The sequence below is a fragment of the Geotrypetes seraphini genome, chromosome 3, assembly GCF_902459505.1.
Source record: "Geotrypetes seraphini chromosome 3, aGeoSer1.1, whole genome shotgun sequence".
NCBI lineage: Eukaryota > Metazoa > Chordata > Amphibia > Gymnophiona > Dermophiidae > Geotrypetes > Geotrypetes seraphini.
The window spans coordinates 280,713,023-280,738,155 of NC_047086.1; the positions used below are offsets into that span (position 1 = coordinate 280,713,023).

The 25,133-nt window shown below is 45.6% G+C and overlaps 1 protein-coding gene across 1 annotated transcript in view; it reads right to left on the reverse strand.

Moving 5' to 3' along the window:
- The window catches only part of RHOU (ras homolog family member U), a 30,731-nt gene extending 16,691 nt beyond the window's left edge, over positions 1 to 14,040 (reverse strand). The window contains exons 1-2 of the mRNA XM_033939814.1: positions 13,597 to 14,040; positions 637 to 695 (exon numbers count right to left, since the gene is read on the reverse strand). Coding sequence (XP_033795705.1) covers positions 637 to 695; positions 13,597 to 13,843 — 306 coding nt within the window. The 5' untranslated portion in view covers positions 13,844 to 14,040. The remainder of the gene's footprint in view (positions 1 to 636; positions 696 to 13,596) is intronic.
- Between the last annotated feature and the right edge of the window lie 11,093 nt (positions 14,041 to 25,133).

Consider the following 25,133-nt stretch of genomic DNA (forward strand, 5'->3'; position numbering starts at 1 on the left):
GGCTAAGGAGAGAGAGAGATAAAGAAATAAAGACAGACACACACACATATGTTCTAGCACCCGTTAATGTAACGGGCTTAAAGACTAGTAATAATAATAATAATAATAATAATCTTTAACAGTTCAAAGTACAAGCATATCTTGAAAGAGAACTTGCTCTCATGTGCCGTATCTTGGAACTGGGGAGAATGATCCAAAGCACAAAACAAAATTATCTCCAACTAAGCTGAGAGAACGTGACTAAGACTGGTACCATTCTGCTATGCAAAGTTATCCTAAGTAACTCATGTCTTATTGCTGCAAAAAGTGCTCCATACTTTGAAAAAGTCCACAACTGTGAAAACTTATGCAAATCAAGACTGGTTTCCTATTCTTAATTAATTTTTGAATATTTCTACAATTATATTTTTCACATTGAAAATGTAGAGTATCCTGTGTAAATCAGTGAATAAACTCCTACTTTAATTCATTTGCAAACTGAATGTGAAAAAGTACAAGGGTGTCTTTCTGCAAGGCAAAATTTCATATACAATACATAACTTTGGTGTTCATTAAAAACTACTGATGCTCTGTTATTATAGTACCATATATATATACATATATATATATATAAAAATAAAGAACCACCTCACTAACCTGCCCAGCTGTGTCACAAAGTTGTAGTCTCACCGGCTTGCCATCAACAGATACAACAGCTTTGGTAAGAAGAGGAAAAAAAAAATACAATCAAGTTAACAGGTTTTGCTTTTAAGATTTTCTGTGGGGTAAGTGTCTTCCTCTACATCTTTCCTCCAGGTAATTCAGATTTAGTGGGCTGAGTATCTAAAGACAAATCTGTCACTAATACCCAGACTGTCACTATATTCAAATTCATTTCTTTGTAACCGAGTAGCAAACTAGCAAATTAAATGTGTTTTTGATGCAACCAGAGGGCATAATTTGAGGTTGAAGGGTGGTAGATTGAAGAGTAATGTTAGAAAATTCTTCTTTACAGAGAGGGTGGTTGATGCATGGAATGCACTCCTGAAGGAGGTGGTGGAGAAGAAAACAGTGATAGAGTTCAAACAAGCATGAGATGAACACAGAAGATTTCTAATCAGAAAATAATGAGGATACACTGAAGGAACTACGGCCAGTACTGGGCAGGCTTGCAGGGTCTGTGTCCTGTATATGGGCATTAAGTTGAGGACAATCTGGGGAGGGCCTCGATGGCTGGGATGGTTAAGATGGGCTGGAGTGAGCTTTGATGAAGACTCCAGTAGATAGAACCTAAGCACACTACCGGGCAGGGCTCTGGGTTTCTGGCCCAGAAATATCTAAGAAAAAGGACCATTTAAATTAAATTATGGAGCATGTATGGTTGGGCAGACTGGAAGGACCAGGCAGGCATTTATCTGCCATCATTTACTATGTTACTATGTTTATGTGTTTACATCTAAGCAGGGGCATAGCTGCACACGTAGCACACACTTTCCTGCTGCCCGCAGCAGAGCTATGACAGTACAAGAATTTTAGGAGTTGACTAGTGAGGCAATGAAGTTTCAAGTGTATTAAGATTTTGATATACCGCTCAAAATAAGGCTAAGCGGTTTACAATAAAAGAAAGAAAAAAAAAAATTATATAACCATTATATAAAATGTAGGGGTTAATTACAAAAAACAAAGATACAATAGGGTAAAAGGGTAGAGGGCCAGGGAAGAACTACAATATCTTGATAGGAAAGAAAATGAGGGAAAGCTACAAGAGGAACAAAGGTGAAGGAATTTTATAAATACATCTTTGAATCGTTATATAAGTATATCTTAGTTTACGTATGATATAATACGCTTTAAAATGTAATTTCATAGGCATCATTAAATAAAAAAATTTTAAGATTAGACAAATTTAATTAAGGAGGTTTCATAACGGAGATATGATGGAAGAGCATTCCAAAGAGTGGGAACAGTGACGGAAAAAAACAGTCATAAGTGTAGTGTCATAAGTTATATGACTTGGAGACAGAATGGGCAATAGATTTTGTTGACTGGATTGAAGTGTCCTCGGAGTGTACGGTATGAGTAGTTGATCTATAAATCCTGGGGAATTATTTTGTCTATCTTTAAACGTGAGAAGTAAGATTTTAAAAGTCATTCTGTGTTTAATGGACAATCAATGCACTTTGTATAGTAGTGGCGTGACGTGATCATATTTTTTGGCCTTAGAGGAGGAGATGGGAGCATGAAAGAAAGATTAGATTCTTACCTTGATAATATCTTTTCCAGTAGATAAGGACGGTATGCTGAACTGTAGGGTTGTCTATCTGCACTCACAAGCATACTGCAAAAGATGTCAATTTCAGCTTTTCAACTCCTCCACGGTCTCTGCTGCCCCCTTCAGTTTTTACCAAAGCCAGTGACAGTCCTACAGAAGAAAAACAGGAGAAGGAGGGGTACGGGGAACTCCCTGAAACCAGGTGTCTGATTTGCTCAGATGAAATTAAAACAAACAATCACTGAACGAAAAGTAATGTAGTTAAAAGAAGAACAATGAATGTAAACAAGTTAAACAAGAAATAAGTAGCCCGAACATTTATAGAGCTCAACTATTCCTCCCTTGTAATAAGAACATAAGAATTGCCGCTGCTGGGTCAGACCAGTGGTCCATAGTGCCCAGAAGTCCGCACACACAGCGACCCCCAGGACTCTTCATAATGCAATAAACTGACCGACAGTAAAATCCTAGCTATGGAGCTGACCATTAAGCTCAAGTCAGAAAGCAAGTAAATCAGATAAATAGCTGGGGGATGGGTTCAGCATACCATCCTATCTACTGGAAAAGATATCAATGTAAGAACCTAATCTCTTTTTCTAGTGCAATAGAGATGGTATGCTGAACCATAGGGACATACCTAAGCAGTCCCCAAACTCTAGGATGGGAGACTCTAGGATGGGAGAGATGAGCCTGCACATAGAACTGAGAACCCAAAAGCATTCTCCTCCTGTGCTGCTATGTTCACCCTTTAGAATTTGGTGAAAGTATGAAGGGAGGACCAGGTGGCTGACCTATAAATCTCCTGAGGAATTGCCATTGCTTCTGCCGAAGAGGAAGCTGTGAGTTCAACCATTATAGAGAAGATGCAGTATAGGTTTAGTTTAGAATGTGCCTTCAACGAGATAGACCAGTGGTTCTGAAACCTGTCCTGGGAGACCCTCCAGCCAGTCGGGTTTTCAAGATATCCCAAATGAATATATATGAGGCATATGTATTTGTATGTCTGTCATTTCTATTTTATGCAAATCTGCCTCAAGCATATTCATTAGGGATATCTTGAAAACCCGAATGCTGGAACTTAACTTCTTGGCTGACATGAAACACCAAAACAACTGTATGCAAGGTCACTCCTGCTTCCGTCATCCTGAGGAACGGCTCTCTGCATGACAGGGCCTGCAATTCTGAGATTCTCCTGGCAGAAGTAAAGCCACCAAGAAAACTGCTTTGACCGAGAGATCCATGAAGGATCTCTGAGTCCCTCCAAACTATATTAAGATTCCAGGATCTCGAATCGGGGGCAGTAGTCTCAGAGTACCCTTCAAGAACCTATGTCTGGATGGACCGCTAGCAAAGCTCTCTTCTCTCAGCCTTGGAATTATGAGAGTTTTGCTACTTGAACTCTAAGGGTCACCACTGCCAATCCTGATGATATTGGGGTATTACCCAGTTCTAATTTTTCGCTGCCACACCAGTGCTGAAACTTCTCCCATGCCTCAGCTTATGCTGAACCATCATTTGCTTTTGGCTCGAAGGAGAGTAGCAATGACTACTTCCAAGTATCCTTTTAGAAAAAGAGCTGCGCGCTCAAGAGCTATACCGCAAGACAAAGCATCCCAGATCTTCTAGGGCAACTGGCCCCTTTGAGAGCAAGTCTGAATGCACTTGGAGTTGGATGCTTTGCTTCTTTTGTAACAAACTCAGCTGAAAGAAGTTATCTTACAGCTTTGCTAGACTTCATTCAAGTAAACTTCAGAATTAATGTTCACTGGTCCTCAGCGGGCCACCACACACTCGAAAGCTCTCATTGTGTATGGCTTTACGCTCCCACTCGTCATAGGAACCAGCTCGTATTTTCAATTTGCATTCAAATGTATAAGTAATTAGATATGAATACTAAAAGTACTTAGCTTCTAGTAAGATGCTGTGTAGGGAGGATTTATTCTTAACACCAACATGTTTCGCCCGTTTGAATCGATGGGCTTTATCAAGATTCCCACTCCCTTTTAGTAACTTTCAGCCACCATTGCATGAATGTTAAATCCTATTAACCTAGTGCTGGTGCTTACATTGCTTCTTTTGTAGTCATATGAAATCTGCATACCACGGGCGCCTGGGCCAATCTGGCGCTAGAAATACTGCCATTCCCATGTGATGTCCTATTCAGTGGATCACCCAGCTTATCATGGACTGGGGAGAAACATGTGCAGAAGCCCAGTCTCTGGCCATGGTTGAACCAAGGCATCTAGCCCTACACTTCATGGTTTGTACCTTCAGCTGAAGAACCAATTCACCTTTTTGTTCTTTGCAGTTGCCATGAGGTCAAATGTCGATGACCCCCATCTTCTCACAAAGGCCTGGAATGCTTTCAGGGACAATGACCACTCTCCTGGGTCTAATTGTTTGTGCACTGTACTGAGATAATCCACTTGAACATTGTCCACTCTGGCCACATGCACTGCAAAGATTGCCTGCAGGTATGTTTCAGCCCGACAGAACAATGCTTATTGCATCCTGCTGGAGCAGAGCACTCCTTTTGCCTTCCTGCCTGTTGACATAAGCCACCACAGTGGCATTGTCAGAGAAGTCTGACTACTTTGCCCTCCAGCAAAGACTACAGTCAGTGCCATACCAGATGAACTGCTTGAAGGGGCAGATATATTCCTTATAAGTTTTTCTATTCCTGCAACAAGAACGCTGAAACAGTCTTCATTCTGCTGACAAGCTACAAGGTCATTTTCTCTTTGTGTTCTGAGCTCTGTGTCCTCATTTTGTTCTGTAAGCCAGCTTGTGTTTAGCTGAGTGATTCTGCTTCTCATTTAGATAAGAAACATTTGCTAAGAAAGAAACATTTGCTCAAACCTTACACAAAAGGATAGTATTATATGCCAAACTTCCCAAACCCCCTCCTTATGTTTGCTACCTTTGTCTAGTTGCTTTATGTATCCTGTTACCAAATATGGTCTTTCCTACAGTCATATTCTGAAAAAATTGACCCATGTATAATGCTATATAAATGAATGAAGGACTCATAATAAATGGACATCTCCTTGAACATGATGTAGTCTGTTCTTTCTAAGGAGGTGCCCCCAGATACATCTGTACCAGAGACGACAGAGTATGTGTGTGTGAGACAGTATTTGGGACCAGAACCTTTTCACTGCTCATAGATCACTTTTGTTGTGACAAGAGTCCATTGTCTTTGAACTAGATTACCATTGCAATGTGCCCCCAATGAATCAATCCAGAGTGGGATTCCTTTTGCTAGCAACTGTAGGTGGAGCCACCAGCCCATGCCACCAGTCAGATGGCTGCCACTGACGAAGTTGAACTTGCAGGGTGTCTCTCTGAGGTCACCAGCAAGACAACAAGGCATCCTGGAGGGGACTCATATATGCCTTTGCCAAGGGGGACCATCTCTATCATGGCCGCCATTGATCCAAGGACTTGCAGGTAATACCATGTAGTCGGCACTGGCTTGACCAACAGGTCTCTAATCTGACTACAAAGCTTCTACCTTCTGTTCCTCTCCAAGTAGGCACAGCAGTCCCTTAAGCCATGTAAAAACTGTGAACAAACTGAAAAACCGCAAAACAATACATAAATGGAGCAGATTAGAATGACATCTTCATGTTCGCTTGCAGAAGGAAGAACGGAAGGGGACAGCAGAGAATGTGGTGGAGGAGGAGGAGTTGAAAAGCTGTGATTACAGTATGCTTGTGAGCACAGATGGACAACCCAATGGTTCAGCATATCTAATGTTACCATTTATTTTTTTCATCAAAACGAGATATCTATTAATTGTCAGTCCCGTCCCCAATCCTGCCCCCAATTTCTTTTTTCATGTACACATAATATCTTATTAATTCATAATGGTAACCATAAAATTAAAAAAACAAACCAAAAAGCACACTATACGCAGAGAAAATGTTAATTATCATTTATATTTAGGGGGTTTTCAAAGATGTCAAGGCAGATGACTTTAAAATATGCAATGTCACCTCAGTAACTATAGAAAAATAGACAAATATAGACAGCAGATATAAATTCTCAAAACTGACACATTTTGATCACTAAATTGAAAATAAAATCATTTTTCCTACCTTTGTTGTCTGGTGATTTCATGAGTCTTTGGTTGCATTTCCTTCTGACTGTGATTCCTTTCTTTCATTTCTCTTTCTACACTCAGGCCCAACAATTGGCCCTTTCTATTCCCTTCCTCCTTCCTTCCTATGTCCTTAGTGCCCCCAGCGCCTCCTTCCCATGTCCTAAGTGCCCTCAGTGCCCCCTCCTGTGTCCTGTGCCCCTAGTGCCTCCTTCTCATGTCCTAAGTGCCCTCAGTGCCTCCTTCCTATGTTCTTAGTGCCCCTCCTGTGTTCTTAGTCCTGTGTCCTTCCTATGTCCTTAGTGCTCCCAGCGCCTCCTTCCCATGTCCTTAGTGCCCCCTTCTGTGTCCTTAGTGCCCCCTCCTGGGTCCTTAGTGCCCCCTCCTGGGTCCTTAGTGCCCCTAGTGCCTCCTTCCCATGTCCTAAGTGCCCTCAGTGCCTCCTTCCTATGTCCTTAGTGCCCCCTTCCCATGTCCTATGTGCCCGTTCTCATGTCCTTAGTGCCCCCAGTACCTCCTTCCTATGTCCCCCTCACTGCCTTCTAGCCTTTGTTGAATCAGCGCTGGAGGGAGGGAGGTAGGCTTTAGTGCGGCAGGGAGGGGAAGCAATCACCGGTCCATTATCCCCGCGCACAGCTTCGGGACGCTGTCCCTGAAAATGGTTCATTTCGACATCCCGAAGCGGTGGGTCTCAGAGAAAACAAGAGCCAGAAGGTCTTGAGCATACGCAGATCTCAAGGTCCAGTCGAAGGAGAGGCACCTGTGGGTTGGTGCTGCATGCTGGTGCCACATTGGAGGTAAGCATTCAGTTTGGGCGGGCGGCATTTGCGAGAGGAGGGGCAATGCCGGTTAGCGGGCGGAGGGACTCGGAAATCGACTCAATGCTTGGTTTGCGAATCACGATTTGCGAGAATGTTTTGCTCGTCTTGCAAAACACTCGCACTAAACCTCAGTTTGCGAGTAACCCGGTTTGCGAGTGTTTTGCAAGACGAGCAAAACATTCTCGCAAAACGTGTCTTGCAAACCGAGTGTTGACTCGATTTACGAGCACCCCCCAATAACCAGCATCACTCCCCCCCGCTCGCAAAGGGCCCCCTCCCGCTCCAATCAGCACCCCTCCCCCCCCCCCGTGAGAACAGGAACCCCCCGCCCGACCAACTTTAACTCACCCCCCCCTTTGGCACCGGCACGCAGCCCAGAAGTGCCGGTGCCGCTTGAAGATCTTCTTCCTTGTCTCTGCCGGCTTTGAGCATGCATCTGCGCATGCTCAAGCCCTTCTAATTCTCCCTCTCGCCGAGAATCTCGGGGGGGGAGGTGAATTAAAGTTGGTCGGGGGGGTGCCTGTTCTCACGGGGGGTGCCGGATCACGCGGGGGGGAACTTTGCGAGCGGGGGGGGAGGGGAGCAGCGCCCTGGCCTCGGGGGGGGGGGGGGGAACGTATCAAAGTGAGTTTCCATTATTTCCTATGGGGAAACTCGTTTTGATAAACGAGCATTTTGGATTACGAGCATGCTCCTGGAACGGATTATGCTCGTAATCCAAGGTACCACTGTATATCTATGTTATTTGAATGCTCTAATGTGTGTCTATCAGGTGTTTCATATCTCTGCTATTTGAATTTTAGTGTTGTTAAGTAAGTATATTTTTGAAACTGTTTCATGGTAGTCCTATTACTAAGTTTCAAATTTTGAGTTTACTTCATTCATTGTATTTATGTTTATATTTGGTCATTTTACTATTGTTATGCTGTTAATAAAATTATAAGTTTTATGTTGAGCTGTACACTCATTACCTTGGGTGAATCTCTCCTTAAAGGCAGTTAATAAATCCCAATAAATAAGTTTACTGCTTCACAACTCTCTCATTTGCATTCAAACTACAGGGGTTATCCTTAAGACTGTTTCCCCCAGGCTCGGCTTTGCCCCTCTGCAGCCCACGGTGCTTTATTGTTTGAGGGAGGAGGGAAGCAATTTGTCTTGGTTGTAGATCTTTCTATATCACAGTTCTTCAACTGCCGGTCCGCGGACCAGTGTCGGTCCACAAAAAAATCTTGCCAGTCCGCGAAGGATTCAGGTCCCCGCCGCAGCAAAAGGTGCCGGCGTCAGCTGACATGCAACTTCCTGTTGCCGTCGCTATGCCGGCACTCCTGCCTTCCACCACCGACTCCTGACGCGTATGTCTCCACACCCCCAGACAAGCAGCGGCAGCTCTGTGTGCTTTTAACTTCGGCACACAGCTTCCCCTAAGCAGTATTTTAGCCGCGATTTCATGAGGCAGCCTCGGGGCCTTTGGTAGGCCGGCCCACATCGCATCATCGAAACAGGATGGCCTACCAAAGGCCCCGAGGCTGCCTCATGAAACCGCGGCTAAAATACTGCTTAGGGGCAGCTGTGTGCCGAAGTTAAAAGCACACAGAGCTGCCGCAAGCCTACATAGAGGAAACATTTGCTGGAGGGGGAAGGAGGTAAGGGAGAAGTGGTACTCCTGGACAAGGGAGGGGAAAGGGCTACTGCTGACAGGGGAGAAGGGAAAGGGAAGGGGATGAGAATTACTGTTGGATAAGGGGAGAAGGAAAGGGAGAAGGGGTACTCCTGGACAAGGGAGGGGAAGGGCTACTGCTGACAGGGGAGAAGGGAAAGGGAAGAGAGTTACTGTTTGATAAGGGGAGGAAGAAAAGGAAAAGGTTCTGTTGGACAGGGGAGGAGGAACATTGGAAGGAAACAGCTGGCAAGGAGATTAGAGGAGGGGAAGGAGTCAGGATGGAATGGAGAGATCAGATGAGGGAAAGGGGAGAGACAGAGGAATGACAAAGTAGAGAGAGATTGATGCTGGGAAAGAGGATCAGATGAAAAATAAGGAAAGAGGGACAAAGATGCTAGATCTGGTGTAGGAGAGAGGGGCATAGAAAGAACGCAGATACCATATGGGAGGGGGAGGGGTAGAGGGCAGACAGTGGATGGAAGAGGCAGATGCTGGATTGAAGAGACAGAGGGCAGATGCTGGATGGAAGAGAGTGAAAAGACGATGAAAGCAGAAACAAGAGACGACAAAAGGTAGAAAAAAATAATTTTATTTCTATCTTGTGATTAGAATATATCAGATTTAAAATATGTATCCTGCTAGAGCTGATGTTAGACATACTGGGGAGTGCAAAGTCTTTCGCTTCCAGCTGGCTTAGGGCTCTCTCTGACCAGGAGGCAGTTGCCCTAGTTGCACTCCCCCTAACACCATTCCTGCCATGTGTGACTGCGGTATTCTGTTAGCATGATATTTGTGTAGCATTCTGTAATAATTTGGCTTATTCGGTTTTCTTGATAGTAGAGGGGATATATGTGAAGGGGAGGGGAGACGGGGGTTTTGTTGATCCTTGCCCTGTATTATTTATATTTATAAAATGACAATTGTACAAAATATTGTTTCTTTTTATACTTTAATAAAATATGTTCAATATAAAATCATAACTATTTGAGGTTTGTGCGGATGGGATCAGATGGTTAACGGGTCCGAGCTCGCGGGGACAGGGCGGCAATGGGGTTTTTAAAAATTTCAGTCTTATTAGTTTGCCGGTCCACAAAATAATTATTTTATTTCCGCCAGTCCATAGGTGTATAAAGGTTGAAGAACACTGTTCTATATAACTAAGGGTTCCTTTTACAAAGGTGTGCTAGGGCCTTAACGCGCAGAATAGCGCGCTAGCCGCTACCACCTCCTTTTGAGCAGGTGGTAGATTTTTGGCTAGCGCGCGCTAATCTGGTGTGTGCGCTAACAACGCTGGCGCATCTTCGTAAAAGGAGCCTTAAGTTTCTATGCTATGCTTTTAGCTCTTTGTTATTCTTTTATATTATTATCCTGAACTGATATTTGTTATTTACTGTGCTCTAAACTTGATGGTTAATAGCAGAATATAAATACTGTACTTGGAAAGCTTCTGGTAAGATACATGATTTAATTTCATATCATACATACTTCCCTTCGTTAGTTCAAATTTAGGTACACGATCTAAAGCAAAGATTCAGCAAAGATCCAGTCTACACACAATGCTATAAAGTAAACAATGTCTACCAAACCTACACTTGGTTTTATAAATATTACTAATGCTTGAATGCAATAGACCAGTTACTTTTTTGAGGGGGAAGTGTAACAATTCATAAGAACATAAGAATAGCCATACTGAGTCAGACCAGTGGCGTAGTAAGGGAGGGGCAGTCCGCCCTGGACGCAGGCACCCCTCCTCCTCTCCCCATTCCTCCCCCTCCACATGCACACACCCCTTCCCTTCCCCCCATACTTATATAGTTGAAGTTGTTGCTCGCGACGGTCAACATGCTCTTCGCAACTCCGTCGGCTCTCCCACTGATGTCACTTCCAAGTGTCTTAAATAGGAAGTGACGTCAGTGGAAGAACCGATGGGGTCGTCAGGAGCACTTTGTTGACCGTTGTGAGCAACAACTTCACCTAGAGCTACAGGAGGAGGGGAGGCACCACCATCCCGGGTACCTTTTGCCCTCGCTACGCCACTGGGTCAGACCAATGGTCCATCAAGCCCAGTATACCTGTCTTCACAGTGGCCAATCCAGATCACAAGTACCTGGAAACTGTGGCTTTGCAAGGGAGGAGCTGGGGGAGGGGGCAGACCACCCGGAGTGCCATGTTCACAGTGGTGCCAGTGTCTCCTCTCCTTGGGCCCCCCCCCCTGTATCTCTTGAAATATTCACTGTACAAACAGAATCTTCCACCTGCTGTTTGCACCAGCAAACATTTCAAGAGGCATGCAGGGGGTGCTTGCACCGCAGAGAAGAGGGTGGGGAGGCAAACAGTGCAGTAATGCCAGACATCAACTAGAGAGCTGCACGGGAACGGGGATGACGGGAATCCCGCGGGTTCCCCCTTTGGGTCACGGGGATCCCGTGGGGACGCCCCCTAGGGTCGCGGGGATCCCATGGGGACGCCCCCTAGGGTCGCGGGGTTCCTGCGGGGTTGGATCGCAGTACACTGCATTTGAGCCGCGAGGGTAGTCTCCTCCTCCTTACCTGCACTGTCGCAGCACACAGCCGAACTGAAGTCTTCCCGATGTCAGCGCTGACGTCGGAGGGAGGGCTTAAGCAAAGCCCTCCCTTCCTCCGACGTCAGCGCTGACATCAGGAAGACTTCCGGTCGGCTGTGAGCGGCAGGGCAGGTAGGAAGAAGGCAATGGCGAACGAAAGAGGGGGGAGGGGGCGGTCCGCCCCGAAGAATGTGCACAGCCGGTCAGGTCCCCCGATCGACCGACAACAGGCCCGGCCGACAAACCTCCCTGCCCTGTAGCCGCGAATCTAAATTACCTCTTACAGCAGCTTCAATACTCCAGCTGCTGTAAGAAGGTAATTTAGATTCGCGGCTACAAGACAGGGAGATTTGTCCGACCGGGCCTGTTCTGTTGTCGGTCGGGTGCGGAAATGCCACAAAGGTAAGGGGAAGGGAGGGAGGAAAGGTGGAGTGGAGAAGAAAAGACGCTTAAGGGGGGAGAAGGCCGCTGAAAGCACTGGGGAAGACAAAGGGGTGGAGAAGGACGCTGAAAGGACATGGGGTAAACGGGAGGAGGGGGGGAAGGATGCTGAAAGCACATGTTGAAGACTGAGGGGGGTGAAGGACCCTGAAAGCACTGGGGAAGACAAAGGGGTGGAGAATGCCACTGAAAGGACATGGGGAAAACAGGGGTGGAGAAGGCCACTGAAAGGAAATGGGGAAAACAGGGGGGGAGAAGGCTGATGAAAGGATATGGGGAAGACAGAGGGGGGAGAAGGCCGCTGAAAGGACATTGGGAAGGCAGAGGGGGGAGAAGGATGCTGCCTGACAGGACATGGGGAAGATGGTGGGGGAGAAGGACACTGGAAGGAAATGGGGAAGAGGGAATGGGGAGAAGACCCTGGCAGGGAAGAAGACAGAGGTGCCAGACTATGGGGGGAGTGGAAGGAAAAAGATGGGTGCCAGACCAATTTGGGAGGGGGGAGAAAGGGAGAGGCACAGTAACAGAGCAATTGGAAGACACAGAGAGAAGAGAGGCAGTGGATGGAAGGAATTGAATGAGAATATGAAGAAAGCAGAAACCAGGCAACAAAGGTAGGAAAAAAATTCTTTTTTTTTTTTTTTGCTTAAGGATAAAGTAGTATATTAGTTGTGTTGATAAAAATTTATAAACATTAGAGGCTCTGGTAGAAACCCGTTTACAAAGTATGTATTCTTCCCAATTAATATTTCCAAATTAATAAAGTCTTTTTGCTTATTTTTAAATGGGTTTCTACCAGAGCCTTTAATTCAGTAGCATAATTAAATGAAATAACTATTTCTGTAGTTTATAGGGACGGGCGGGGACGGAGGGATTCCTCGCGGGGACGGGTGGGGACGGAGGGATTCCTCGCGGGGACGGGTGGGGACGGGTGGGAGTCCTCACGGGGACGGGTGGGACTTTGGCGGGGACGGGTGGGATTTCTGTCCCCGCGCAACTCTCTAACATCAACCTCCCTCGCTATGCCACTGCCTGAAAACCCCCCAAATAGTAGCAACATCCCATACTACCAATCCAGAGCAAGAAGCGACTTCTCTCATGTCTGTCTCAATACCAGACTATGGACTTTTTTTAAAACCAGTTATATTAACCTCGTCCTCTGGTAACACGTTCCAGAGCTTAACTAGTCTCCGAGTGAAAAAATATTTCCTTTTATTGGTTTTAAAAGTTATTTCCCTGTAACTTCATAGTTTGTCTCTTAAACAAAATTCAAACGGTGAGTAGATGGTACCTGTAAATCAACGTTTCTTAGAATATCAAACACACTAGCTTAAAAAAAAAAACCAACAACTCCAAAAACGTACGTGTTCAGGAAGATAATGAACTTACTATTGTCTTTTGTTCAACTGTATTGACTTGCGATGTTTCGGACAGGTCACAGGACTGGTATTAGACACACTAGAGATGAATATTAAGCAGCCCAGTGACTGTATATAGATATATAGATAATTTATTTAATGTTTAAATAATGTCATTCAAAATGTAAAGCATATACTGTATAGGCTTTTATGCAGATATTTGACAAAGCTGTACGTGCACATACACACTCATATTTATCACTATTTAATGACATTCAATTAAATAGCACGCAGATAACGAAGTGGCTATACATTCGTAACACAGCTTTCTCACAGAGGGACCTGAAAGGGGTGGGGGGAGGGCACAGTGAGTGGAAGAGATAGTAACCGTGATACATACCCGAGAAATTGTCGAAGGCGGTGGGCACATACTCGGTCGGGTACCCATTGGTAGTATAACTCACCACCAGACTGGTCTTGCCCACGGCACCATCTCCCACCAGCACGCACTTAAGCCTGCGCTCGCGACCCGGCGAGGCCCCAACCGCCCGCTTACGCACCCTGCGCGGGGGCACCGGCGGCACCACGTCAACGCCGCCGGTCCCGGCTTTGCCGATGTATTCCGCCTCCAGCCCCTGCGGCGGCATCCACTCGAGGCGAAATAGCCGGTATCTCCTCAGTCGCTGCACTGTGACTCTTCGGCAGTTTTCAAAAGAAGAAGAACCCGTAAAAACGGAGAGCGCGCGGCGGCGGAACTCAACTAATTAGCATCTCATTCACTGCCCCCCTCCCCAATGGGGCGGCAATGGAAGGTAGCCACGCCCCCTTCTGTACAGTCTCATACTGTACCAGGACTATTTCAACCAATGGACAGCCACTGGAGAAAGAAGCCGGGGGAAATCGGGAGGACACGGCAATGGAGCTGCCCTTATTCTCTGATTGGTTGGTTGTTTCGTCTTCCATTCTGCGCTACTTTTTTTTAAAGCTTAAAGCGCGACAGGATCAGTGCGTTTCAAGTGAGGCCGTTGAAAAAAGTATCTAAGTAAATGGCTTTTATAAGTTGCCTTCATTGGGAGTCATTGTAAAGTGCTTCTCAGATGACAAGCCTGTTTTAAAAGTAGAAAAGGACTTTTAACAGGGTTCCCAGAGATGATGCTAGAATTTCTGGAACCAGGCGCCCCCCCTCCTCCCTGCCCAACCTTTCAGAGAACACTCACCCTAGCCCCAGTCCAGTATTGCTCCTCTCTCTTCCTTTCTCCCAGTCCCACCCACTCTCTTCCCTCTACAACAGTGGTCTCAAACTCAAACCCTTTGCAGGGCCACATTTTGGATTTGTAGGTACTTGGAGGGCCTCTGAAAAAATAGTTCATGTCTTATTAAAGAATTGACAATTTTGTATGAGGTAAAACTCTTTATAGTTTATAAATCTTTCCTTTTGTCTAAGTCTTAATAATAATATTGTAACTTGTAGCTAAAGAGACATTTGATCAAGAAACTCTTTTATTTTACTTTTGTGATTATGATAGACATACTGAGGGCCTCAAAATAGTAGCTGGCGGGCTGCATGTGGCCCCTGGGCCGGGTGTTTGAGACCACTGCTCTTCAACTAGTATTCTTCTCTTCCCTCCTTTCCCCTCCCCAACTTAACCCCCAGCTTCATCTTCAGTTCCCACACTGATTTACTTTTAATCAATTTTATGTAAATCATATTCATATACCTCCCAATTCTATAAAAAGGGGCCTAAAGTTATAGAATACTAGCACTTATGCAGGTATAATATTTTATTTTTATTGATGTTTGATAAACCACCAATCGTAATAATACAGGGGTCCTTTTAGAATATAATGGGTACCTTAGCATTTAGCACGTGCTAATCGTTAACGTGCACTAAATCGGTTAGCGCACCTTAGTAAAAGGACTACAGAATGAGGTGGTTTACAATGAATGGCAGTTAAAAAAAAAAAGAGAAAGAAGAAGATAAAGCTATGCAGAAAGTATTTGTAAGAATAACCAGGTTTTGAGGAGCATTTTAAAACATGAATGGGAAAATTCTGATCTGATATCAAGTAGGAGGTCATTCCAAAGTTTTTGGGCTGCATAACTGAAAGCTGTCTCATGGGTGATTTCTAATGGAGTCTGAGTTCTAGTGCAATGTATCTAGTGGTCCAGAAACGATTAGAGTTCTGTATCTCAACTTGCAAGTTGCTTGCAGAAAACTGTCAATCATATTTTCAACTCCTGCTCCAAATTTATTTTCTGCAAGCAAGTTGCTCAGAAGTGTTTCTGCTCTGTGGTTTTATTATTTTCTGGTATTTTTCCTCAGTTTGTTTGGAAGCTCGGTGCCCAGAGGTTTGGACTTGTTGGGACCTCTACCTGGAAGAAGATGCAGTCTCACACAGCCCTTGGGGACATTTAGGGCTTCTTTTACTAAGGTGTGTTAGGGCCTTAATACGTGGAATAGCGCTCGCTAGACCTAACACCAGCATTGAGCTGGTATTATTCTAGAAGCATACCGTACGGTTTAGTGCACGATAATTGTGTGCGTGCGCTAAAAACGCTAGCGCACCTTAGTAAAAGGAGCTCTTAGCTAGCCAGCCTGCTTTTATATTTTATGAGCTCAAGGACCATCCTCTGTGTAGCTGCTCACATCCCTGATTTACTCAGGAGCTTGAGTGCAGGCTGTTTTGACTCCTTCCCGGATTAGCTGGGACTTACAGTGGGCCAGCTGCATGGTCCTCCCACCCTTCACGGTGAGGTTTACCAGGAGTTGAGGCTCAATTTGACCTCAGTCTGACTGGTAGCCAGAAGACCAGGTTCATCAAGCAAATCTGTGAGGCAGAGTTCTTCTACTACTATTATATTATTTCTGTAGTGCTACCAGATGCACCCAGCGCTGTACATTAAACATGCAAGAGATGGTCCCTGCTCGAAAAAGCTTACAATCTAATTATGACAGACACACAGGGCACAGGATGAATAAATTTATGCTTCTCATTAAGAGAAATACAAAGGGATGAAGAAGTAGAGAGTAGTGCTGCCCGATTCAGGGGAAAAAAATTTCAATTCGATTTGATTTGGCCTATTGAATTGATTTTTAGATTCAGTTTAATTCACTTTTCCTGCTCAATCAGGCGTGTTTTTTGTTGTCTTTTTTGTAACAGCCTGACAGGTTTATTTTTGTAACTTCTTCACCCACTCCACCCCTCTTTGCCCTGTCCAAGCCCACACTGGTGCTATGGTGTAAACAAAACAAAAAAGACTTTTCTTCTCTTTGTTAGGTCCTAGCTCATGCTCGCTAACACCAGCTCTGGCAGGATACATATTTCAAATATGACATATTGTAATCACAAAATAAAATTATTTTTTCTACACCCCCCCCCCCCCCCCCCCAACATGCTCCCCTCAGGAGCATGTGATCTACTGTCTGGCAAAGATTTAGGATGATGATCTGTCACATTGGCCATAAGATCATCCAGCCCCTTGTCAAAGAGCATGCGGCCCTTGAAAGGTTGTCTATTCAAGGTAGCCTTGGAAGTAGAATCTCCCACCCATTGACTGATGCATGAGCATTCTATGGGCGGAAATAAGAGGAAACTTTTTGCTCAAGACTCTGAATACATCATAGAGAGCATCCGTTACATAATCCACTTCCGAAATTAGTAACTGGAGATATGCGTCCTCCTCCGCTGTTGGAGCCTGATGCAGGATAGTATGGTAGGCACATGTGCAGTGGCGTACCAAGGGGGGGGCAGTCCGCCCCGGGTGCACGGCTTGGGGGGGTGCATGGCCCGCCAGGTCCTCCTGCCCTTCCTTTTCCCCGGCCCCGCCGCTACATTCCTACCTCCCCTGCCGACAAGAAGTCTTTCCGACGTCAATTCTGACATCGGAGAGGACGTTCCGAGCAAGCCAGGCAGTGATTGGCTGGCCCGGAACGTCCTCTCCGACGTCGGAATTGACGTCGGAAAGACTTCTTGTCGGCAGGTGGAAGTAAGATGGCAGGCACAGACCTGGAGAATGTAAGGGGCGAGGTGCTTTTTTTTCCCGCGGTACGTGGTGCAGGATGTAGGCAGGCAAGCTGGCTAGCTTTAACGCAGCAGGAAGGGAGGGAGAAAGGTAGGCAGACAGGCAGGCTGGCTTTGGGGCTGGAGAAAATCTGGAAGGCAGTGGGGGGGGGGACATAAGGAGGCACTGGGGTCACTAAGGACATGGGAAGGAGGCACTGGGGGCACCATGGACACAGGAAGGAGGCACTGGGGGCACTATGGACATGGGAAGGAGGCACTGGGGGCCCTATGGATACAGGAAGGAGGCACTGGGGGCACTAAGGACACAAGACAGGGCACTGGGGGCGCTATGGACACAGGAAGGAGTCACTGGGGGCACTATGGACATGGGAAGGAGGCACTGGGGGCCCTATGGACACAGGAAAGAGGCACTGGGGGCACTATGGGCACAGGAAGGAGGCCCTGGGGCACTAAGGGCATGGGAAGGAGACACTGGGGGCACCATGGACACAGGAAGGAGGCACTGGGGGCACTAAGGACATGGGAAGGAAGAAGGGAGGGAATAGAAAGGGACAATTGTTGGGCTTGAGTGCAGAAAGAAAGAAATGAAAGGATACACAGTTAATTAATAGATGTCCCCTTTTGATGAAAAAAATAAATGGTCACGTTACCTCTGACTTACTTTTTCTGCAACAGAGTCGGCAGCTGCGCTGAGGTGCAGGAAAATCCTGTGATGACTCATCTGCCGGCTCTGCTCCGGAAGAAGTAAGTTACGTCAGAAGGGGTGGACCCGGCAGATGCAGTCATTGTGGGACTTTGCCACAACTCCCTGCGTCTGCCGGGACCACCCCCTCCGACGTAACTTACCTCTTCCGGAGCAGAGCCAGCAGAAGAGTCATCGCGGGACCTTCCAGCATGCGGCTGCTAAGTCCACTCCAGAGCAAGTACGTCGGAGTGGGGTGGACTGGCAGCCAGCAGCTACAGTTATCGTGGGACCTTGCTGAATGGAGAGAAAGGAGCGAGATTGCTGGAATGGAAGAGTGGTGGAGGGAAAGAAAGGGGGCAGGGTGGTGCTGATAGAATTGATGTACAGAGAAACGGGAGAGACATAAGGGGGAAGGATATTGGAGGGAAAGAAAGGGGGCAGATGCTGATTGAAGAGGGGTGGATGGCGAGAGAAAGGGCAGACATTGGATGGTAGTGGGGAGCCTATGCTGGATGGAAGTGCAGATGGGAGAGATAAGGGAGCAAATGCAGGAAGGAAATGGGAGGAGAGAAAGAGGGGAGCAGACGCTGGATGGAAGTGGACAGAGAGAGAAGGTACTAGATGGAAGGGTAGGAGAAAGAGGGTACATGATGGAAGGAGGGGATAAATAAAAGGAAGGCACATGATGGGGAGAAAAGGATTGAGTTAGGGAAATACTGGAGGGGTGAGGGAAAGAGGTGGCAAGCTTTAGGTAGACAGTAAAAAAGGACATTGATGAGAGGGTAGTAAGAACGTAATCTAGACAGATGCAGAAAATAAATTGAAAAGGAAAATGAGGGAAAAAGGGAAAGGGATTGCAGAGGAGAGGGAAGGAGAGGAGAGAGATGCCAGACCAATGGGGTGAAAGGAGAAGGGGGAGGCATACAGTTTCTGGAAGGGGCATAAAAGGAGAGAAGATGCCATACAGGGGAAGAGAGACGGCAGACAGTGGATGGAAGGAAGAGAGTTACAAGAAGATGAGGAAAGCAGAAACCACAGAAGACAAAGGTAGAAAAAAATTTTCTATTTATTTATTGCTTTAGGAGACATGTGTCACTGTTTCTGTGGTGCACTGTATGCAGAGTCCAGCTTCTTACTGGTTCAATTTAACCTTTGTCTATGTATTTCTATTTTATCCCCCCCCCCCCCCCTTTTACAAAACTGTGGAGCATTTTTTAGCGCCAGCTGTGGTGGTAGCAGTTCTGATGCTCAGAATTCTATGAGCGTCAGAGCTGTTACCACCGTGACTAAAATCCACACTACAGTTTTGTAAAAGAGGGAGGGGTTAGTTTGTGATTACGTATTCCATACTAGGCGAAGGTGTTTTCTGTGTTCTGTGTGTTCGAAAGACATGTTTTTTTGTTAAGATTGATTGCAGGATTGATCTGTACTAGTCTGGCTTGTTTAGTTTTACAATGGGTGTATTGATGTTGTACTGCTCACTGCAGTATGTAAGATGCTGCCTTTTCCTAGGTACTCATGTGTGACGTGTGGCTAGTTACTAAAAATCATGTTTTTCGTACAGATGGGGGGTTGTGTCAAAAAATGATGGGCCCCAGGTGTCACATATGCTAGGTATGCCAATGCACATGTGACAAAGGAAGCCACTGCTTCCACCGTCAGCCCCAGACCCAAGGCCTCAAATTAACTTTTGAGGACTAAATCCACCCTCCATTCTTGCGCATCCTTTAAAATTACTCCACCTTCACTAGGAAGAGAAGTATGTTTGATAACCTGTGTTACCAATTAATTCAGTTTAGGCAGGACAAACAGCTCTTGGAAATCAGGAGCCAGCAGATACAATTTTGCCATAGTTCTGGCAACCCGCAAGGAACCTTCTGGAGTCTCCCAATGCTCCATTAACATCGCAGGCAGCCATCATTCACTAGAATACATGTTAGCCTCAGTCAATGATGAGCTCCATCTTCACCCACTGGGTATCTTATTATTATATCGCCCACCCACCCCCTGGAGCAATTCCTCCGAGCTTGTTTACAAGACCATATCTAACGCGTTCCTCAAGTTCCAAAGACTACTGATCATCGGAGATATTAACCTCCACCTCGATGACACCACCTGCAAGGATGCATCTGATTTCAATATTTTCCTCACATCCCTTGGCTTCTCCCCCCCTGCTCCCTCTCCAACCCATGATAGAGGCCACACACTAGACATCATCAGCTTCCTCGATCTCACGGATTACAAAACTTCGACCGACGACACCCGTTGGGACCACGTTCCCTGGTCCGACCACTTCTTAGGAACCTTCTGCCTCCCCATCTTCATGTCACACCTTGGAACCTCACCCCATACCACTAAGTCCATTACTTTCCGCAAGAAAATTTCAAGTGATCAGTTCTGGTCCAAATTCCTCAACAATCTCTCATCCAAGCCTAAGCCTTCAGATTCTGTTACCAACTGGCACAATTGGATTACTCTCTCAAAATCCATCTATCACTCTCTTGCCCCGCTTTCCACCAAAACCGTCACCTACTCCCGTAAGGCCCCCTGGTACCTCCCACACCACAGGGTACTAAAACAAAAATGTCGATCCCTGGAACGCATCTGGAAAAAATCTAAATCCCCCACAGACAAACAAATCTGGAGAGTCAACATTAAACTTTACAACAACACTCTCAAAAATGCTAGGAAAAACTTCTATGGTGACAAGATCTCCAGATCAAACAACCAGAACAGCATGCTGTTCAATATCTGGCGCTCCCTAATCCCCAACACCAACCCTTCCACACTCCCCTCCTCCCCATCAGCCGACCTACTAGCAAACTTCTTCAATGGAAAGGTCACCGCCTTAAGAAGCTCTTTCCCCCCCGTAGTCTCCTACAATTCTCTAGTGTTCACCACCCCCATTCCCACTCCAAATGTCATCACCCCTGTCCCAGTCAATAGATCCTGGACTGCCTTTGAGCAAGTATCCGAATCGCAGGTCCTCAAGCTCTGCCAGAAATTGAAATCCTGCAATTGCACCTTGGATCCATTTCCATCCTATCTATTTGAGAAAATACCCGCACAGGCCATCTCATCTCTCACCAAACTCATAAACTCTGCCCTATTATCGGGCCTCTTCTCACCTGAAATGGGACACATTGCATTGACCCCCCTACTGAAGAAAGCTGACCTAGATCCCTCCATCCCATCCAATTACCGCCCTATAGCGAACATTCCGCTCCTAACCAAACTGCTTGAGTCCATTGTCTCCTCCCAACTTTCAGCCTACCTGGAAAGATTCTCTACCCTCCTACCCTATCAATACGGCTTCAGACCCAACTTCAGTACTGAAACCCTCCTGATTTCCCTAATCTCGAAGATCCAACAACTTCATTCTCACAAAAAATTTGCCGTTCTCCTTCAATTCGACCTCTCTGCAGCCTTCGACGTTGTCCATCATGACATTCTAATCTTCTTACTCTCCGAGATAGGCATTAGCTCCACAGTTCTTGACTGGTTCTCAAACTTCTTACGCTCTCGCTCTTACAACGTTACCAAGAATGGTACCTCATCCTCCCCGTGGAAACCGACATGTGGAGTCCCACAAGGCTCCCCCCTATCTCCTATCCTCTTCAACATTTATATGTCCTCCCTGAACCTCCTCCACCTTTCCCCCCTAGAAACACTCTACACTTACGCAGACGATATCCTGGTCCTCCTCGAGACCGACGCAAACCTCACCAATCTCGCAGCAAACATCTCTTCATGCATAACCAACCTTCAATCCTGGGCCCTCGCTGTACAAATGAAACTGAATGAGTCCAAAACCAAACTACTTTGGCTTGGCCCTAAACTTGATCATCTACCCACCTCCATCCCACTGCCCACAGGCTCCTCTCTACAACTGGAGTTCTCTAGCAAAGTCTTGGGCATCACCATAGATTCCTCGCTATCCTTCAACGACCACCTCAATTCCCTGATAAAAAAATGCTTTTACAGCCTTCACATGCTGAGGAAAGTGAGGTCCTGCTTCCACCAAAAACACTTTGCCGTGCTCGTACAGTCCATCATCCTCTCCAGATTGGATTATTGCAATTCCATTTACCTTAGCTTAAAGAAAAGCCTCCACAGACTCCAACTAATCCAGAACACAGCGGCCAAACTTATCTTCTCAAAAAGTAAATTTGACCATGTCTCTCCGCTCCTGTCCAAGCTCCACTGGCTTCCTGTCATCTCCAGGGTCCACTTTAAATGTGCCTGCTTAACCTTCAAAATCCTCCACGGCATCCTTCCACCTCTTATTCCTCTAGCCTGGAATTCCTCAAATCCATTCTTCACTAGATCCACGCAAAAACTAAAATTATCCCTCCCCTCCTTAAAAGCTCCACTGGCTTCCTGTCATCTCCAGGGTCCACTTTAAATGTGCCTGCTTAACCTTCAAAATCCTCCACGGCATCCTTCCACCTCTTATTCCTCTAGCCTGGAATTCCTCAAATCCATTCTTCACTAGATCCACGCAAAAACTAAAATTATCCCTCCCCTCCTTAAAAGGTATCTCCCTCGTTGGTAAACTCGGTTCCTCCCTCCACTTCAGAATCGTTCAGTTATGGAATAGCTTCCCTTCCCCTCTCCGCAACTTGAGCCCCCTTCTACCATTCCGTAAGCTTCTGAAGACCTGGCTCTTCTCCAAAACGTAACCTCATCCCCTCCCTAGTACTATCACACCTATCCTCTCTTCTTACCTACTTCTATAAATCTATTGGAGTTCCGTTCCTTCCCTAACCTTGTAAACCGTGTCGAGCTCCACCTGTGGAGATGATGCGGTATATAAACCCAAGATTTAGTTTAGTTTAGTTTAGTTTAGTAATGTCTGGATGCAAAGGAAAAAGGTAGTCTGAGACTTAGAGCTGCTCATGACAGAGTGCTGAGCAGTGGAGGTCTGTGGAGGTTCAAGCTTCAATACCCATAAAGACTCTGTGATGACCTCCAGCAAGGTTGCCGGCTTAAAAAAGGTGGCACACCATCAGGTCCCCTGCTTTGCCAAAGATGATGAGTCACTATCTGAGGGCTCTAGGATTTTTCCCCCAAAAAAACATGGGCCATCTGCAACTCCATCACTCTAGAGCAGGGTGTCAAAGTCCCTCCTCGAGGGCTGCAATCCAGTCGGGTTTTCAGGATTTCCCCAATGAATATGCATGAGATCTATTAGCATACAGTGCATGCAAATAGATCTCATGCATATTCATTGGAGAAATCCTGAAAACCTGACTCGAGGAGGGACTTTTGACACTCCAGCCCTAGAGGGACTAGATGTGGCTAAGCTTAAAGTGGCACATGGAACAAGGATACTCCTCAGCCAGCCATCCAGCGCAAATCTGGCTTGAATCAGGGATAAAATAGGCTGAGGAGTCCATCTCTAATTATTTTAATCAAACACTGAGGTGCTTTTGAAGCAGAGATGCTTTTAAAATCGGATCAAAAAATCCAAGATGGCCAAGGCAGCAGCATTTTGGTGCCAAGAAACAGCTCAGGAGAGCTAAATAAAAGTACAAAAAATGTTGGCAAGGGGTTTTTGGATGTAGGAGACCCAAATCCAAGACCCAATAACCCACAAATATGCAATTACAGGACCCCCCCCCCCCAATGTCTCCCATAGACACTATAATAGGCAGTACCATTCTATATTTAAATTAAATATGTGTTTTGACGTCGTTTTTAGCAGATTTGGGAACACTTTTGGATGGATCTGACTCCTCATGCTCGGAGTAGACTTTTGAATGTTTGACTTGGAGTAGTGATTGTTTTGCAAGCTCACGATTTGGAATTGTTGGGTGATATGGAGGGGGAGGAGGAGGGGGAGGGGGAGGGGGGAGGGATTGTTTTGTGCAAATTTTCAAGAAAACTTTTACTTTGTCATCTTTATATGCATGCACTTTGATATTTAATTAATAAATATATTTCAACATAAATATGTGTGCATACATTTTTCAACATAAATATGTGTGCATACATTTTTTTTTCTTGCAGATCCAAAAAGGGGACTTGGGCAGGTCAGGGGCATTTTCTAGGATTTGCACACAATGTTATAGAATTCGATGGGATTCACATCTAATTTAGGTACAGGAAGTTACACCAGGGTTCAGCTTGTGTAAATGCTCATGCCCAAAATTGAGCACAGAATAGTGCTTAGTGCACATTTTTTAGGCATTAAAATTTGGCCACCATTTACAGAATTCAGTCCTTAGTGTACAAAATTAGTATACTTTTGCAAGACAGTTATCTCCAAGTATAGATTCTTTCTAATTTATTTCTGAAACTCCTTTCTTGAAAGAAACTGAAAGAGCAGTGGTTCCACAGTTAAAATGATATTCTCTATATACTAATTTACATTCTGTCTATTAGGCATTGTTAGACACTTTGAATGAGGCAATGGATTTCACAGCTGTATTTGATACAGTAGATGAGTAGAACATTGTATTTTACTAGAACAATTGCACTTTGTTGATATAAGAAGGCAATTCCTTTCTTGGTTTGATTCTTTTCAAAAAATATAACCCTGCAAGTAATGCCAAATTAATGTCTCCCTTCTTTTTTTCTTTAATCATTTATTTAGCCCATCCTTCCAAAGGAGCCCAAAACGGGTTACAAGTATACATTCACAGTAAAAGTGGAACAAACTTTTGTGAGACTACAGAGATTGGCGGACATAGGGGGATTAGATTACAGTATTTACAGTATAGGTGTAACATACAGACTAAAAGTGAGACTTGGTGGACATAGGACACAGCGTTTACAGTATAGACCAGTGTTCCCTCTAAGCGGGCGGGTGTTGTGAGCAAACTTTTTTCACTGTGAGCTAAAAATATCGGGCGCCAGCAAGTTATGAGCCAAATAAATATGTTGCTTTCTACCACAGAACTTCCTTACGTTTGTATGGAATCTATCCCCTTTCAACTTTAGAGAGTGCCCTCTCGTTCTCCCTGCCTTAGCTACTAAGTCTATTCCCTTCAGTACCTTGAATGTTTCTATCATGTCCCCTCTCAATCTCCTCTGCTCAAGGGAGAAGAGGCCCAGTTTCTCTAATCTTTCGCTGTACGGCAACTCCTCCAGCCCCTTAACCATTTTAGTTGCTCTTCTCTGGATCCTTTCGAGTAGTACCGTGTCCTTCTTAAAGTACCAGTGCTGGACGCAGTACTCCAGGTGAGGGCGTACCATGGCCCGGTACAGCAGCATGATAACCT